This window comes from Lepidochelys kempii, chromosome 12, assembly GCF_965140265.1.
Source record: "Lepidochelys kempii isolate rLepKem1 chromosome 12, rLepKem1.hap2, whole genome shotgun sequence".
Taxonomy (NCBI): Eukaryota; Metazoa; Chordata; order Testudines; family Cheloniidae; genus Lepidochelys; species Lepidochelys kempii.
Window position 1 is genome coordinate 9,316,599 of NC_133267.1, and position 16,629 is coordinate 9,333,227.

Consider the following 16,629-nt stretch of genomic DNA (forward strand, 5'->3'; position numbering starts at 1 on the left):
TTACCTCATTTCAGTGTTTTATCATGTAGTGATAAATGAATATCCCTCTAAGTGGTTGGTTTAGGTTTATAATCTTGGGTGCAGTTGAATTTGGGGACAAGGTTTAGTAATCTGAGCAAGAAATCTAACAGTTGAGGGATCTAACCAGGAAATTAATGCACTCAAACAAAGAAGCAAACAAAAACCCCTTTCACATGGCCAACTCCGTAGAGAGATGAGGCTAATATAAATTGTAAGTAAACTGGTGAAATATAGGAAATCTTCACAGGTTGATAATGAATTAGAATTATTTTTCTCTCCATAAAAAGAACTAATTGTTTTGGAGAACCTTCTAAAGTCTCAAATGTTTAAAGCACCTGTAGCACCGAAGTTTTTTTTAAAATATTTTAAATTCTGAGCATAAATGTAAACCACTGAATATACAAAGGATTTTTTATAATGGGGTTACAATACTTTTGTGCTTTATGGGATTAGACTTTCATCTCTGAATATTGGTTGCTGGCACTGGAAACCTGTTCCTGGATTTAGTGGGTAAACTTGGCAAATAAAAATCAAAAATCATTCTTCAGTATTTCTGGACCTTTATAATCCTAAATGAAATTGTAAATACTGTTTTAGGAAAAGTATTTCATTATTTTTGTTTTCCTTTTTTTCTTCCAGTCTAAAAGTGGTGCAGAGCAGACTTCTACTGTGAAGCTCCCAATAAAAGTAAAGATTATTCCTACCCCTCCTCGTAGCAAGCGAGTCCTTTGGGATCAGTATCACAATCTTCGTTATCCACCAGGATACTTCCCCAGAGATAATTTGAGGATGAAGAATGATCCTTTAGATTGGTGTGTCTCTTCAGTTTTATCTGAGAAATTGTAACTAATTTCTTGAGTTTATTTCTTGACTGTATGTTAATGACATGCATTACAGTACAACCTCGCTATAACACCCTTCGTAATAGCAAACCTTAGGCTATACCGAACCTGGCCCTCGGATCCCATCCCAAGCTTCGCCTGCTGCAGCAGGGGGCTGACAATTCCTCTGGCTTCAGGGCTGCAGGGGAGTGGGGGCACACAGTTCCTTTGGCTGCCAGAGGAGCTGTTTGCCATGGTCCCGGGGCCAGAGGAGCTCTCAGTTGTGCTGCGGGACTCAAAGTGTCAGCCACCCTTTCTCCCCCACACGCAGAGCAAGGTTCTTTCCCTATAACGAACCACTGGCTATAACAACCAAATGGCTTGGATCCCCAGGGGTTCGTTATAGCGATGGTGTATTGTACCTTTATTGTCTAGGGAACATAATCCCACTTCCAGCATATAACATGGGGAATTTTATTTTCTAATAATTTCATGGAAAACGATATAGCTTCTAGATGGAGTTCTCGAGCTTTATCTGTGGTTTATTAACAACTTATTTAAATTATTTCCTGGATTTCTGAAGAAAAGTTTGACATCTCTAAAGAGTGAAATGTATTTGAAAACTAAGGCTTCATCTTAAAGTGTTTTGCTCTTATTTAAAAAACAAAACACCTTTACAAATTCAGCTAGATTCATTCATAAAACTCAAACTGAAGGTTCATTTTTAAAAATAACTTAATAGTTTAGTTTAGTTACAGATTGACTATGGCATTTTCTCAGCTCCGCTATTCACTTCGTGAAAGGGAACTGGTATACATGTTGTTGTCTGTGTTGGCACACGTCAAAGCAACCTGAGAGATCCCAGACGAGGGCCTCTGCTTTTTCAGAAATGTCTCCATATTGGTCCCTCACTCCTAAAGAAGTTGATGTTAGTGCCAAAAAGGGAACCTACTCCAGAGTCTGACTTGGGTGGAGACAAAGACTGTGGGCACTGTGTAGGAGGGAGCACACAGTGAGAAAGCAATGGGAACCAAGCAGGTTACAGGTGCTGGGTGTCTTCTTCTGAATAGCTGCCTGGGGAACTGGGATACTCGTCTCCCTAGAATGGCTCTTGGCAAATGGCAAGGAGCTGTTTCCACTGGTTTCAGCAGTTCTCCAAAGTCAGTCCCACTTACTTGCTTCATCTCAGCTGGTTTTAATATGGGGTTAATTTTTCTATTTGAAATGTGTAATAAACAAATACTAATGTATTTCATAAGAGGCCTCAACTCAGCCTTTAGTGTTGTTTGTGTAATTCATTGCACTCTATTATCTACACTTACAGATGATACAGTTTGCACAGAATTGTGCATAGAGTTGATTATGCATGGAAAATTAGAAGCCATTATTTGAAAATGTATCTTTTAGAAAATAAAATAAAAATTGACCCTATAACAAGATAATGTAATTTATGTTTGTGCATGTGATGTTTACATTTCTTGACCACTGTTTTTGTTTACTTTTATTTGTATTAGGAATGGTGACCACATCCATACAAACTTCAGGGATATGTACCAGCATCTAAGAAGCATGGGATATTTTGTTGAAGTTCTTGGTTCACCATTTACATGTTTTGATGCTAGTCAGTATGGTAAGCAGTCATGCATTGTTTATGTTCTGTTAATTTCTTGTAGAAGCTTTCTTATCTTTGTAAGGGATTGAAAAGATCTGAAAAAATACTAGAGAGTACATGCTAATAGAAAAATAACTGCATACATTATAAATGTGTCTTTAATTTTACAAAGGAAGTTTCTCTGTAGTATTCCATTTTCGACAGTACAATTAGTCAATTCCCCTTTCGTTGTATCCAAAAATATTTAATGGGCTGAGAAGGAGGAAAACTCATAATTCAATCTGCCATAATGTTCTGATTTCCCTAGCCCCTATATCGCATTGTATATTGAATCATAGAAATGTATTCTCACTACAGTGTCTGAGACTGTTGCTTTGGTGGTGAATCTTGGTCTTACCTTGTTCATGGGTTTAATTAATATTATGGCAGACTGCCAAAATCTTCCAGAGGAAGGGAAGTGAAAGGGCCATGTTCAACAGTTTACATTTCATGGGACAAAGAGATGGTACCTCGGTAGCTTTTGGGCATCCCCCCCCTGCCAAATATCAAAGGACTGCTGCAAATAAGGGAAGTGTGAGAACGTAAAGAAAAGGTCGCAAGAATCCTTTGTAATGGGCAGTGTTAGATAACCTTAATATAGGGTTTGCTATAATGATAAGTAGAGCCACCTTGCATGCTGTCTTCATTTAGTTGCTGGAGAATAGGAACCCCTTAAGACAAATGCCAGCGTAGCTCAGATAAATGCCTATTGAAAGGGACCCCTATCATGAATGGGTCTCTAGTGACATAGTCACATGGATGCTGCCAAACAAGGTTCTCTTGCATGACAACGAACTTTGTTTCAGCCTCATACATTTAAATACTCTAAATATTAAATTCCTTAAATTGGGTTAATAATGGAAATCTTTATATGAGTTAAACTGAAACAGCATTCACTGAAAAATCAAATGACCTGTTGGGCTTTCAGAAATTAGACTAGAACTGTTTTTTTGCATAAATATAATAAACTATAAATGTTATCCTGTCACATATGGATAAATATACAAAACTACCTTCAGTCAAAAGTGGAAATGAATTTGATGTTCATTCTACTTAACTGTCCAATATATATTGAATAGCATTTTCTGTATAAGAACTTCATTTGCAGAAGGGGTAGGAGGCGATGGGATTCTCTTCTGTGTTCTTGGTGATGCTGCAGTTTGTAAACACTTCCAGTTGAAATGCTTTTGTCTTATTACCATTTTATATACAACAAAGCAAATAGGAGGGGAAAAACAATTCCAATAGACAGCTTTGAAAGAAGAGCTCTCGCAATATTAGAAGAAAGAAATAATAATGTTAGTGTACCTCTTATTAGGAAATGTTTTATTACAGAAAGAGTGAAGAATTAAGGTGCCTCGATAACTAGTAGCAAATTAACATGTCAGTTGTTTATTCCAGGGTATACAAGTATATTTTTCCAATTACTTTTCCTATGGAGCAAATAAGTCACCTTCTTATTTTGTTTGGTTATTTATAATAACGTTGTGAAATAACCAAGACCGTTTTTTAATCTTCTTCATCAAAAAGGCAGCAAGAAGTCTCAATATTTTTTTTAATCTGGTTATTACGACTTCACAGCAGCTAGAGTAATAAATGATAGTATTTGAACAGAAGGAAAACATGGAGATAGATCACTAAGCATATAGTCTTCTGTATTAAAGCAAGCAATTACCATTCAAATCTTTACTGTGTCTTTGGCTAGGATTCATTCTTCATTCTTGTATTATCAAGCATAAAAATTAAACTTGTCATCAAAGTAAGAAGCATTACATATTAAAGGATATCCAATCCGTCTCATGTAAAGACTTAATCACTGGTTTGTGTATTTACATTAGAGATGTTACAGAATTCCTCTTCTTCCCCTACATATGCACAGCTTCAAAACAAACGCTGATCCGTGTAATATTCACTACTGAGTTGTTTTCATGTTGGTATTTTCTTACACATATTGTTGAAGCCTTCCTGTTTTAATGGCTGTATGTTCCTGCTTATGCTGGCAAGTCACTGATTTTGTTTGAGAGATTTTAAGGTCTTGTCAAAGGGAAAATCCTGGCTAAAACATAACTATAGAGTCACTATCAGTGCATCCTTTATTCCTTACTATAACTTCCTCTGTAGCATGACACATTAAAGGAGTTGGTGGTCTTAATCCAGTACCTACATCCTAGAAACCATTATTAAAATTGACACTTATTATTGGCATTCTTGAAAGAAACTAGGGATTGAAAGGAAATGAGACTGATACCCTTAAAGGGGGCTCCTTCAGGTCACTTTGGAGCATATTTTTAGGAAGGCATGGGGACACAGCACAGATGCTACCTTCTGCATGAGTTCTGTAGATAGAGGTAACATTACATTGGTTAGATCTTCAGAGATTATGAATTCTGTTTGCTCTGTTTATGTAGGGACCTTACTGATGGTGGACAGTGAGGAAGAATATTTTCCTGAAGAAATCACCAAGCTAAGGAGGGATGTTGATAATGGACTCTCGCTAATAGTGTTCAGTGATTGGTACAACACTTCAGTGATGAGAAAAGTCAAGTTCTACGATGAAAACACAAGGTATCAGTTTGTGGGGGAGGGCCTGTGGGAACCACAACTTAACATAATTGCTCTTTATAAGGAGGTCATCATAAAAAAAATAAACTTGTCTATTGTCTTAGGTAATGCAGTAACATTATTTTAGTATTTGCAGTCTTTCCCACAATATGTATAAGGAAGGGAATACTGCAGATGCTACATTCACTTTGTCTTTATCAAATGGCAAATGGGCATGTTTTTAACAGCAATTGCTGTAAATATATATATATATATTATATTAAGGCAACATATGTCACAAATATAGAGACTAGAAAAAGCAATGACTACTTAAAAAAAAAAAAGTTCTCAGTTGTCAGTTTTTGGGAGGAGAATGGGAAGGAGAGCGTAATTATGAATGGTATCAGTTAGCTAAGTGACCCAGTATTCAAATATCTGAAATAATTCCTATATATTTTATAAAGGGGAAATACGTTAGCATCACTAATAATGGAAAATTTAATATTTGTGGGCTTAAAAATAACTAAAGATTAGAAAACTCATCAGTCAGCTTTGTGTTATTTTTAACCTAGAAATTATCCAACCAACTGTTAACAATAATATTTTCTGTTACTGGAGACATCAGAAGTTCCTTATTCTCTCGGACAGCTTTTAAATGATTTGGGCCATTAGCTTTTTTCCTTCATTGCCAAACCAAGTAGACGTGTCAAAATGTTTTATTTCAAGGTGTTTTTTGTTCTGTTCTGCTAAAGCACACTTTGTTTCACTGTAAAGCTGGACCACGTTGAGAATTTCACATTTGTAATGTTAATTAACTTAGGCTGGGATTTTCAAAGGAGCCTAAGGGAGTGAGGTGCCTATATCCCATAGAAATGCAATGGGATCTGGGCACATAACGCACTTCAGACCTCTTTGAAAATCACAGTCTTAGTGTTCAAACTGTCACCACCAAATAAACATTAACATTTATGTCCTTGAATGTACTGATAGCTTTGGTGCATTCTGAATATCATCCAGGGAGATATTGGAACTTCTGTCATGAAACAAAATTTTGGATCTCCTATACTAATAACCTGTGTCATGCTCTAATTTTTGTAGGCAGTGGTGGATGCCAGATACTGGAGGTGCTAATATTCCAGCTCTCAATGATCTTCTCTCTGTCTGGAACATGGCCTTTAGTGATGGGCTGTACGAAGGGGATTTTACCATGGCAAACCATGAAAGTAAGTCATGGAATACAGTACTTTACTACTCCAAGAATAGTATTTTCTTTGGGGAAATAGTTATACTTATGGGACATGTGACTTTCAGAGATACTGCAACTAACACCCCTATGAAATTATATGAAAAAAATCTAGTAGAAGATTTTAGTTTAATATCTGTATAATAAACTCTATGGTCGTCTTTGTATTTGCATTCCAGATGTAGTTCTTAGTGTTTTATTTATTTTCTAATTTGAAATTATAATTACTTACTAATTAGAAATATTAGATATCAAGGTTCAGGTTTGTCCTATTTTAACTTAATATTTTAAATTGAATTTTGAAGTTTTCTCTTAAAAAAAAAAATTCACGTTTGGAGTCACTCCTCAAAACGTTCCACTTTTGACACATGTATATAATTTTTGGATGTTCTTTAGCACATCTTGTCCTCTTGACCTTTGAATTCTCTACCCCGTAATTGATTGATTTTAAATATGTCTACCCATATCAATTGATATTTTTCACTGTTTGAGGTTTTAGCTATTATGGTGGATGATCTTGTGGTGAAAGACACCGGACGGGGGCTCAAGAAATCTGGAATCATTTTATGGCTCTGCCACAGACTTTCTGGTTGACCTTGAACAAGTCACTTAATCTCCCTTTGCCTTAGTTTCCAATCTTCTGCTTGTGTGTTGTTTCCTTTTTTTACACCCTTTGTCTATTCTGTTTATTTAGACTGTGAGCTCTTCAGATCAGGGACTGCCTCTAATTTTGTTCGTACAATCCCTGATTGTTGGTGGGGGCCATTGGAATACAAATAATAATTATCCTTCATAGTGATAACAATGGCTTGTAAAAGATAAAATAATTAAGCTTCTCTTTTGGGTTTGAAAAAGATTATAACATCGTAACTTCTAAAATGAAAGTATACTTGAGTGAAATATATGAAATTAAATATTTGAAAGCTTTTCTTGGAAATTCTTTAGTAGTTAATTGAAAAAAAACCCTTCTGCAGATTATATGGTGATTTTAATCAGAATATGGGAACTCATATAAGCATGTATGATGCATTTCTTTTCTTTCTTGACCTTCACAGTTAGCTGAATAATGGGGTGGGGGGAAAGTACATGCATTGTTAGTCTGTGCATTGTAATTTCATATGTCTGTTTTTTCAGTGAACTATGCATCAGGATGCAGTATTGCTAAGTTTCCAGACGATGGCATTGTAATTTCACACACTTTTAAGGACCAAGGTATACAGCTGCATTTCCTTATTTTTATTATTTTTTTTATTAATGGTATTTCTAGGTCGGTATACAGGTAAACATTTATAATTGAGTGCAAAAGTTACCAAAAATGTACAGAGTAATTCAGTAGATAGGTTGTTTCTTTTGGTATAGCGTTTTTACACACAGCTTAGGACACAGGTACAGGCATGCTTTTGATACAAGACAGTTATATGTAACTATATACACAAATATTTATTGTAATACTGCTGTCTCTGTATATCTATTTATACACTTACAGATGCAGCAGAAATTGTGTGTGCATCTGGGTGCATAGGTAATTATTAGTGTCCTTTCTGCATGTGGTTTTGTGCAGTTTTACTTCAGACTGTTGCTTGTACATTTCAGTTAAAGTGATAGCTGAAGTCTAAATGTCTTTAAACTCAGACTTGGTCCTATCAAATTTGACTATCTTCTATTTTTTTAATATTATCTTTAGCTATATCTCAGTTGTAGGATTTTCTTTTCCAAGCCATAAGTTGGTGATGCATTTGTTGTACAGCTATAGCTAATGTTTTGAACAAGTATCACATTTTGTTGTTAGCAGTTATCTTTGAGAACTCATGGAGGACAAGTGAGGTCCCAGAGGACTGAAGAAAGGCAAACAGTACCTATTTTTAAAAGCAAGAATAAAGAGGAGCTAGGGGTTTATAGACCAGTCAGCTTAACTTTAATACTTGGAAAGATACTGGAACAAATTATTAAGCAATCAATTTGTAAACACCTAGACTATCGATAATAAGTTTATAAGAAATAGCCAGCATGGATTTGTCAAGAATAAATCCTGCCAGATCAACCTAATTTCCTTCTTCGATGGAGTTTTGGCCTAGTGGATGGGGGAAGCCGTGGACGTGATATATCTTGATTTTAGTAAGACTTTTGACCCAGTCCCACATGATACTCTCATAAGAAAACTAGAGAAATGTAGTCTGGATGAAGTTACTGTAAGGTGGTACTTAACTGGTTGAAAGACCATACTCAAAGACTAGTTATCAATGGTTCACTGTCAAACTGGGAGGGCATATCTAGAGGTGTCCTGCCGGAGTTTGTCCTGGGTCTAGTACTAGTCACTATTTTCACTCATGACTTGGATAATGGAGGGGAGAGCATGCTTCTAAAATTTGTGGATGACCCCAAGATGGGCAGGGTTGTAAGCACTTTGGATGACAGGATTAGAATTCAAAATGACCTTTACAAATTAGAGAATTGATCTGAAATCAACAAGATGAAATTAATAAAGACAAGTGCAAAGTACTTCATTTAGGAAGGAAAAATCATATGTACCACTACAAAATGGGGAATAACTGGCTAAGTGGTACTACTGGTGAAAGATCTGGGGGCTGCAGTGGATCACAAATTGAATACGAGTCAGCAATGTGATGCAGTTGCAAAAAAAGACTGATATCATTCTGGGGTGTATTTAAAAGTGTGTCATATGTAAGACAAGAGGTAATTGCCTTGCTCTACTTGGCACTAGTGAGGCTTCAACTGGAATGCTGTGTTCAGTTCTGGGTGCCACACTTTAGGAAAGAGGTGGATAAATTGGAGAGTCCAGAGAAGACTAACAAAAATGATAAGTGGTTTAGAAAATCTGACCTATTAGGAAAGGCTAAAAAAACTGGGTATGTTTAGTCTTAAGAAAAGAAGACTGGGGATGGGGTGGGGGTGGGGTGGAGACCCGGTAACTCTTCAAGTATGTTAAGAGCTGTTATAAAGAGGACGGTGATCAGTAATTCTCTATGTCCACTGGAGGAAGGACAAGAAGTAATAGGTTTAATCTTCAACAAGGGGGACTTAGGTTAGATATTAGGAAAAACTTTCCACATATAAAGTAATTAAGCTGTGGAATAGAGTTCAACGAGAAGCTGTGGAATCCCCATCATTGGAGGTTTTTAAGAACAGTTTGGACAAACACCTGTCAGAGATGGTCTAGGTTTACTTAATCCTGCCTCAGCACAGAGGGATGGACTTGATGACCTTTGGAGGTCCCTTCCAGCCCTACATTTCTATGATTCTGTGATTCAGCAGAATGTCTTCCAGGATGTAATAAATTCCTTTTTTATTATACTTTATGTCAGAAGTTTCCTGTGAATTTTTATGTGTATATGACTTGAGTGTTTTAATCTGTGGGCAGTCATAGAAGATGTGTGTGTTGTGACTAACATGTCTTTGTTCTCTTCAGATGAAGTTAGGACTTTGAGTTTATTTTGTTGATGCTTACTAGGATGTATAAGAGGCATATAATAAATTTCCGTTAGAATTCTGCCACAGTGGAGAAAAGCTGAGTTGTGTGGGCATTTTGGAAGATGTTTAGTATTCAGGAACTCTGTGTTGTTGTTTTTTATATTGACATATATTTCAGCATCATTCAGAGATGCATAAAGTTTGGTAATCTCACGAAAGCTTATGCTCTAATAAATTGGTTAGTCTCTAAGGTGCCACAAGTCCTCCTTTTCTTTTTGGTAATTAGTCTGTTAGGCTTCTTATTTTTCTGAACCCCTTTCAGTTCACCTTCAAAAGAAAGACATTGCTGTATGTTTTTCTGTCTAGTCTGGAGATAATGTGTTAACTGGAGGAATTTGCAATTACTGGGTTTTTGGAGTTTATATTGCTGTTTCAGTTCTTCAAATAATCTCAGATTGGAAGCAGAGAAGCATTTTACCAAAAAGTAATGTTATGCATATTTTATAATACGTTTTGTTTCTTTATGGATCATGAATTTTGTTTTCCTTTTCATTTATCATTAACTAAAATCTGCAAAAGTTTGAATGTATCTCACAGTGTAGAGTTAGTGGCCTTTTGAGTTACGAGTTCCTGATTTTAAACTAAATAGTTTTTGCTTTTTTGATAAATGTATCCATACCACCACCTGTCTCTTTGGTTTTTCTTCCTTCCCATATACAACTAGTTTCAATTTAGGCGCAAATATTCTATTTACAAGCCATCTGTTTAAACAGCCATTAATCATTAGGAGACTCTCAATCTTGTAAGTGACAAGCACCTGAATATCCTTACAAAGTTGCTTTTTAGATTTTTATTGCAAGTATCTCATAGGACATCATTGAGCCATAGCAGAACTTGACAATGAAATCTGTTTTGTTTTGTTTTTTAAATAGAAACAGAAAAAAGTGAAAGTAGGTAAGAGTTTAAAACGAGAGAAAATAGGGGGAAAGCATGTGAGTTAGGTAAAATTTTCTTTTTGGCATATTTCTCCATTATAAACTTAATATTTTGTTCATAAATTAAAAGTTTAACAGGAGTTTAAATACACCAGAAGTTTGTAGTGCATAGACATAATGAGATGCACACATTGGAAAACAATTGCCTTTATTCCTCATAACCCCTACTATTAAACACGTATATTAACATTCTTCAGTTAGAAATTCCATTTTGTTGCTCTTTACAAAGAGAGGGAATTCCTTAGTTTGAGACTACTGTATTCCTGGTTCTTGCTTGAATGGTGCTTGGCTTCTAATAATATTTAAACATAGCAGCCATGTATGTGGATGTTAAGCAATATGTGTTGTAATGGTCAGTGTTTAAATTAGTAGATATTGCACACCGTTGCAAGAAATTAATTTCATAAAGTCCCTTTAAACTCTTTACAAAAAATTCACTCTTTCTAATGGAAAAAAAACCTTATGTAGAAAACCTTAATTATCTACTATTTTAAAACTTGGGAAATTAGGGGAATTGTAGGTGAAATTTTAGGATTTTTCATTAGAGAACATTAAAGACAGTGAAACACTTGAGTCTTGATTCTGCAACTGCACTAAAGTAAAGAAAATAAACTCAGTGCGGGAATTACAAAACAAAGGCCTTGGAGTGTTTTTATTTGTTGCCAAATTTGTCTAGGAAATTTTCTCATGAATGTAATCTCAAATTAAGAGCCAAGAAACTGCATTTCTTGAATGTTTATTATTTATAGCTTGTAACGTGTGGGGGATTGTGTATCGTGGAAGGGGGGGGAATGTTTAAATTGCATATGGCTTTTAGTAGAATTTAAAATTCCTTCTTACTCTGTTCTAGGTCTTGAAGTTTTAAAGCAGGAGACTGCTGTAGTTGAAAATGTCCCCATTTTGGGACTGTACCAAATTCCTTCTGAAGGTGGAGGCAGACTAGTTCTATATGGAGACTCTAACTGCTTAGATGATAGTCATCGGCAAAAAGGTATATGAACTGTGATATGCAGAATGAATTGCTTTTATATACTGACACCTGCGGAGCTGGCTGGTTTACAGCTCCCATCAGCAAAATTTATACTTGCTATGAAAAAAAATCTGAATGCCACCAATCATAGGACAATTTGATTTCTTCATAGCTGTATTGAGTATGTTCTATCTAGTATATTTGTAAAATCCAATTATGGCTAGAAGAATAACTTTGTAAAATGACCTCGTGATATCCAGTAGTTCTGATCCTTGTACTTATACAGATTTCTGTCTCTATTCTGAACCTGTTTCTAATAGAACATAGCATTACTTTGATATATCAGGGTGGATTTCCAGGATTAGTGGTTAAAAAACTTTTTTTTTTCTTGTAAATTGAGGGCATGTCTGATTTGGTGTCATTGAGACACAAGTATAGTACCCCATGATCCTATTTGTATAGTGCCATTTGCATAGTATAATTGTCATTTAAAGTGTATTTTTGCATTACTGTTTTTTATCAGTAGGTCTAGCAAAACTTAACGACTTATTAGCCTTTATCCTTTTCAGAGCATGTTTCAGTGTAGATTTATAATATAACTGGACTTCCAAGCTGTGCTGCCCTATTTTACTCTGCATCTCACACAGAACAGCAATGGTAACTCTGTGAGAAATTAAAGATTGTTCCTTGAAGAACCATAAATTCTTTAAATTGAGGGTAACAGGTTCATAGAATCATAGAAGTTAGAGGTGTAAAAGACTTATCGGATCACGCAGTCTATTTCCCTGCAAACCATGATTGTTCCTTATGGTCCATTGTCTGGTGCTTTGTCTAGTTTAGATTTTAAAATTCTGAAGCAGTTGTTTTTCTACCATTTCCCTTGTGAGACTAAGCTACAATCTGGTAGGGCTCAGTATCAAGAGATATTTCTTGATATTCAGCCTAATTTTTCCTTTTATTAATTTTATCCCTTTTAATACAAGTAATACATCAGTGTAAAACGTTAAAAAATTCATCTCCTGACTAAATTTTCAAACCCAACAAATATTTGTAGATTATCATGTTTTATGTAAAATTGTCTCTTAGTGAAGGTCTTTTTCCATCTTTCCTTATAAATCACTTCCTCCAATTTTTTTCGATACCTTTCTGTTAATATGGTGCCCAGAATTTATCATTAATACCCTGTGGTGACACCACAGCTTTACAGGTTCACTAAAGGTTATTAAAAGCCTTTCCTGCAAGGACAGATATTTTAACAATGATATAAGTAATAGAATGCTGTGCCTTTTGAACACTGATGCTGTTATATTTGGTGTAACTCTGTGTAGCAAGCAGACTGGAAAGCTTTAAATAATTCCATTAAATTGGCTTTTAAGTTATGAATTAAGAGCTTTATCTCCTGCTTAAGACATCATTGACCTTAAGCTGTTAAATTCTTCACATATATGAATACAAATCCTTAAAACGTGGTTGACTGACCTCTTTAAAAATCAAAGGTGAGGGTTTAAGTGATATCAGGATTATGAAGATTAACTTCCATTCCCACCAAACAGCTCTTCAAGCAAAGAAGTTCTGAGGTTATTTTGGTGGGGCGGGGTGGGGACTCTGTTAAAAATGAATGAGAAGATTCACTTGTCCTTATTCTACAAACTAAAATTTCAGAGAGCTTGAGACCTGTGATCATAATTTTAGCAATAGCAAGCTCTACAGCAAGACCAGGACAGTTTTAGCAACATTTGAAACGAGTGCTCATGAGCAGTACTAGAGTTGTAAAGAACACTCAAAGAAGCTTGCTACTGCAGCATTTCCCAGCTTTTCCCATATCACAACCCCCTTTTCCAAACTGGGATCACTGTGGGAGCCGCCTCGCATATAACTGGGATGCTGGGGTCTTAGCAGTATGGGAAGAGCAGAGTGGTTGGGATCCCTGATAAGTGTTTGGCACACCTCTGTGGGGCATACAACCAGGTTGAGAACCTCTGCCCTTCAGAATCATCTCCCACCAAAAATATACTTTGTCCATGTAAGAACAGCTGCAGCTGTGACTCTAAATGATGAAAGCAAAGCTTTAAGCTTTGTGCTTCCTACATTTCCACATCAGTAAAACTGATAACTTCCATATACATGCAGATAACGTGCTGTTTTGGGGAGCACCTACCTCACTTGAGGCATCAAAAGCTCTATGTCTCGCCGAAACAAAGTTCCCATGCTTGACGCAGTTGCTGAATAACCTACTCGCAGCATTAAAAGCTAAACATTTGTTTAGTTCAGAAAAGAAGAAAATATTTTCCTTTAAAATTGAACAGTTTGTTGTAATTTCGACACTTTAAAACCCACCCCATATGTGAAAACAGGGATATTTTTTCTTAGCTATGCCAAGAGAAATAACCATAATGCTTGTACTACTTGTAAATCAAAAAGAAAAGGAGAAATTGACCAGGTTTTAAAGCTTTAGGTATCCTATTTAAAACTCAGTCCTAGAAATTTTAACTAACAAATTTCTTCTTTATTTATTTACTTATTTATTTTAAAGTCCAAACTGTATCATAATGTGTGTTATTTTGGGGGGCCGGGGGGGCCATTAAATCCACACAGACTGCTTTTGGCTACTAGATTCTCTTCTTCAGTATACTTCCTACGGGGTGATGCCACCAAGTCTCAGTCATTCTGAAAACAGACAACGACCACCAACTGGAGCAGGATACTCTCTTCCAGAGAGGATGGAAGGTGAGAGTGTTGGTTACTTAGCAGAGCCTGTTAGTATTTAGTACCATCTTAATCCTGTGGTACTGCAGGAAATAGGAGTGGCTCCCCGAATGTTCCTGTTTTCTTAACACTGCATTTGTATGAACATATTTAAAGACTTCAGCAATTATTAAAATCACAATGCAGTAATTTTAAATACACAGTTTTTGTTATCTGTGGCACTGTATGCAAACAGATTTTGGAGTAGTAGCTCTTGCATATATTCCTAATATATACTGTTCTTCTAAGTTCAAATACCAGTTGATGGATACAGTGTGTATTTAAAGCACTCAGTTTTATCTAATATGCTGACTGTCAAAACCTAGAGATTTTAAAGTTGCCTGGCAACTGATTGTACATTCACAATTCTGTTTTATAAGATACTTTTTAATTATTTATAAGAATGAGGTTTAGCTGTAAGGCATTTTATATAAGAAACTCCCTTTCTTAATCACAATGCTGTTTGGTATAATACAGATATTTGAAAATCTTACACCTGAGAAACTATGAGGACATAAAATTTGTGTAACTCTGTCTTTGTCTGTGTAATGGAATTACAGGTAACCATCTTCATCGGTATTCAAAGGTGCTTGAGGCTCACTTGGGAGACCCAAAACCTCGTTCTCTTCCAGCTTGTCCTCACTTGTCCTGGGCAAAACCACAGCCTTTGAATGAAACTGCACCCAGGTTATTACATTTTATTCTTTTAAATGTTTTTAATAAGAAATTTTCAGTTTTGAATTTGATCAGAAAGTCACTTTAAATCAAATGGTATTGTCTCTGCTTTCTGAGTGAATGCCTGAAACTTCTCAAATACGACAATAACAAAAGGTGAATAATAAATAGGAAATAATGGTTACTGCACTCCTGATGCACATTTTTGGCTAACTCATCGGTCATACTATAATTTATGGAAGTTTGGGACTTTACAGACATTTCGACAAATAAAATGGTGGTTTTCTGAGTACCCCCAAACTACAATTAATATGATCTTGCAAATAACAGCAATGAAAATTCATGTTTTTTTCAGAAAAATATTTCTAAATCACTTTTTGATTAACTCTACTTTCCAGTGTGTCATCTGTTGGTAGTTTAGAGGTAGACAAACCAATATATCTATTAATGGTCCACTAGCATTGTGGGTAACTTTTGGTAGGTTACCCCAAGAAATAAATTTGTAGATAAGTAGATACCTAACAGACTTTGTATATACAGCATTTGATTTGAATTTTGTAATCTTGTGAACTTTGAAACCAATAAAATTAATTGCACAGTAAGTAATCTGTGCATCCAATTTAGTGAATTAATTATTGATTCAGATTATCTTTTTATATAATTTCTTTTTATACATTTTTATGCAATGTTATATAATTGAATGTATAACATTTCTGCAGAATTCTTTGGACTTCTTGGACCAATGTGTAAATGCTTTTATATTTTAATTTCTTCCAGCAACCTTTGGAAACATCAGAAGTTATTGTCAATTGATTTGGATAAAGTGGCTTTACCCAGCTTTCGACAGAACCGACCCCAAGTAAGACCATTATCCCCGGGAGAAAGTGGAGCATGGGACATTCCAGGAGGTAAATATCAATCTGCCTGGGGCGCAGAGAGACGCAGAGATTTTACATGATTTCTTAAAAATGTTTAAAGTGCTCAGAAATGTCAGTGACTGCCACAGTATAAAAAGTTTGTGTTGAAAATTAAAACTAACTTTTGTAAGTTTGTGATTTGTTCAGAATAAGCTTGTAGTGAATGTTAACAAAGATGGTTAATTGGAGGCAAAGTATACTGACAGTTGTCTGTAATGACTTTGTGGCTTTCAGATTGTGTAGGAATTGCTGTTCATGAGTTTTACTACCTTCAGTGTAGGGCTAGAAACAATTCAATATTGACGCTGAAAATTTAACAAGTAGGTGCTATTTTTAAAACTTAACTAGTATTATAATAGATCTTTATGTTACCTACCATAAAATAAGGTGATCTGAATGCAACTGGATATGCTTGGGGTACTTTTGAAATTGTATGCACTTTAATAGGTTTTGTAAGTATATTCTTAACTGTCATTCAGTGCCTTCACGCTATGTTATGTAATGCAATTAATGTTAAGCATTTTCATAATATGCAACTACTAGGAAGAACTCTTCACCCATAGAACTGAAAGAGCAACAGACATTTGGTATAGCGTAAGCAAACACATACAGAATCTGATA

General features: G+C 35.5%; 1 protein-coding gene across 1 annotated transcript in view; it reads left to right on the forward strand.

The window, feature by feature from the left end:
* MBTPS1 (membrane bound transcription factor peptidase, site 1) overlaps window positions 1-16,629 on the forward strand; it is a 43,937-nt gene that overhangs the window by 25,101 nt on the left and 2,207 nt on the right. Inside the window, exons 14-22 of the mRNA XM_073307518.1 lie at window positions 661-833; window positions 2,357-2,472; window positions 4,902-5,058; window positions 6,133-6,257; window positions 7,412-7,489; window positions 11,552-11,692; window positions 14,267-14,398; window positions 14,977-15,103; window positions 15,869-15,999. Of these exons, the coding sequence (XP_073163619.1) occupies window positions 661-833; window positions 2,357-2,472; window positions 4,902-5,058; window positions 6,133-6,257; window positions 7,412-7,489; window positions 11,552-11,692; window positions 14,267-14,398; window positions 14,977-15,103; window positions 15,869-15,999 (1,180 nt within the window). The remainder of the gene's footprint in view (window positions 1-660; window positions 834-2,356; window positions 2,473-4,901; window positions 5,059-6,132; window positions 6,258-7,411; window positions 7,490-11,551; window positions 11,693-14,266; window positions 14,399-14,976; window positions 15,104-15,868; window positions 16,000-16,629) is intronic.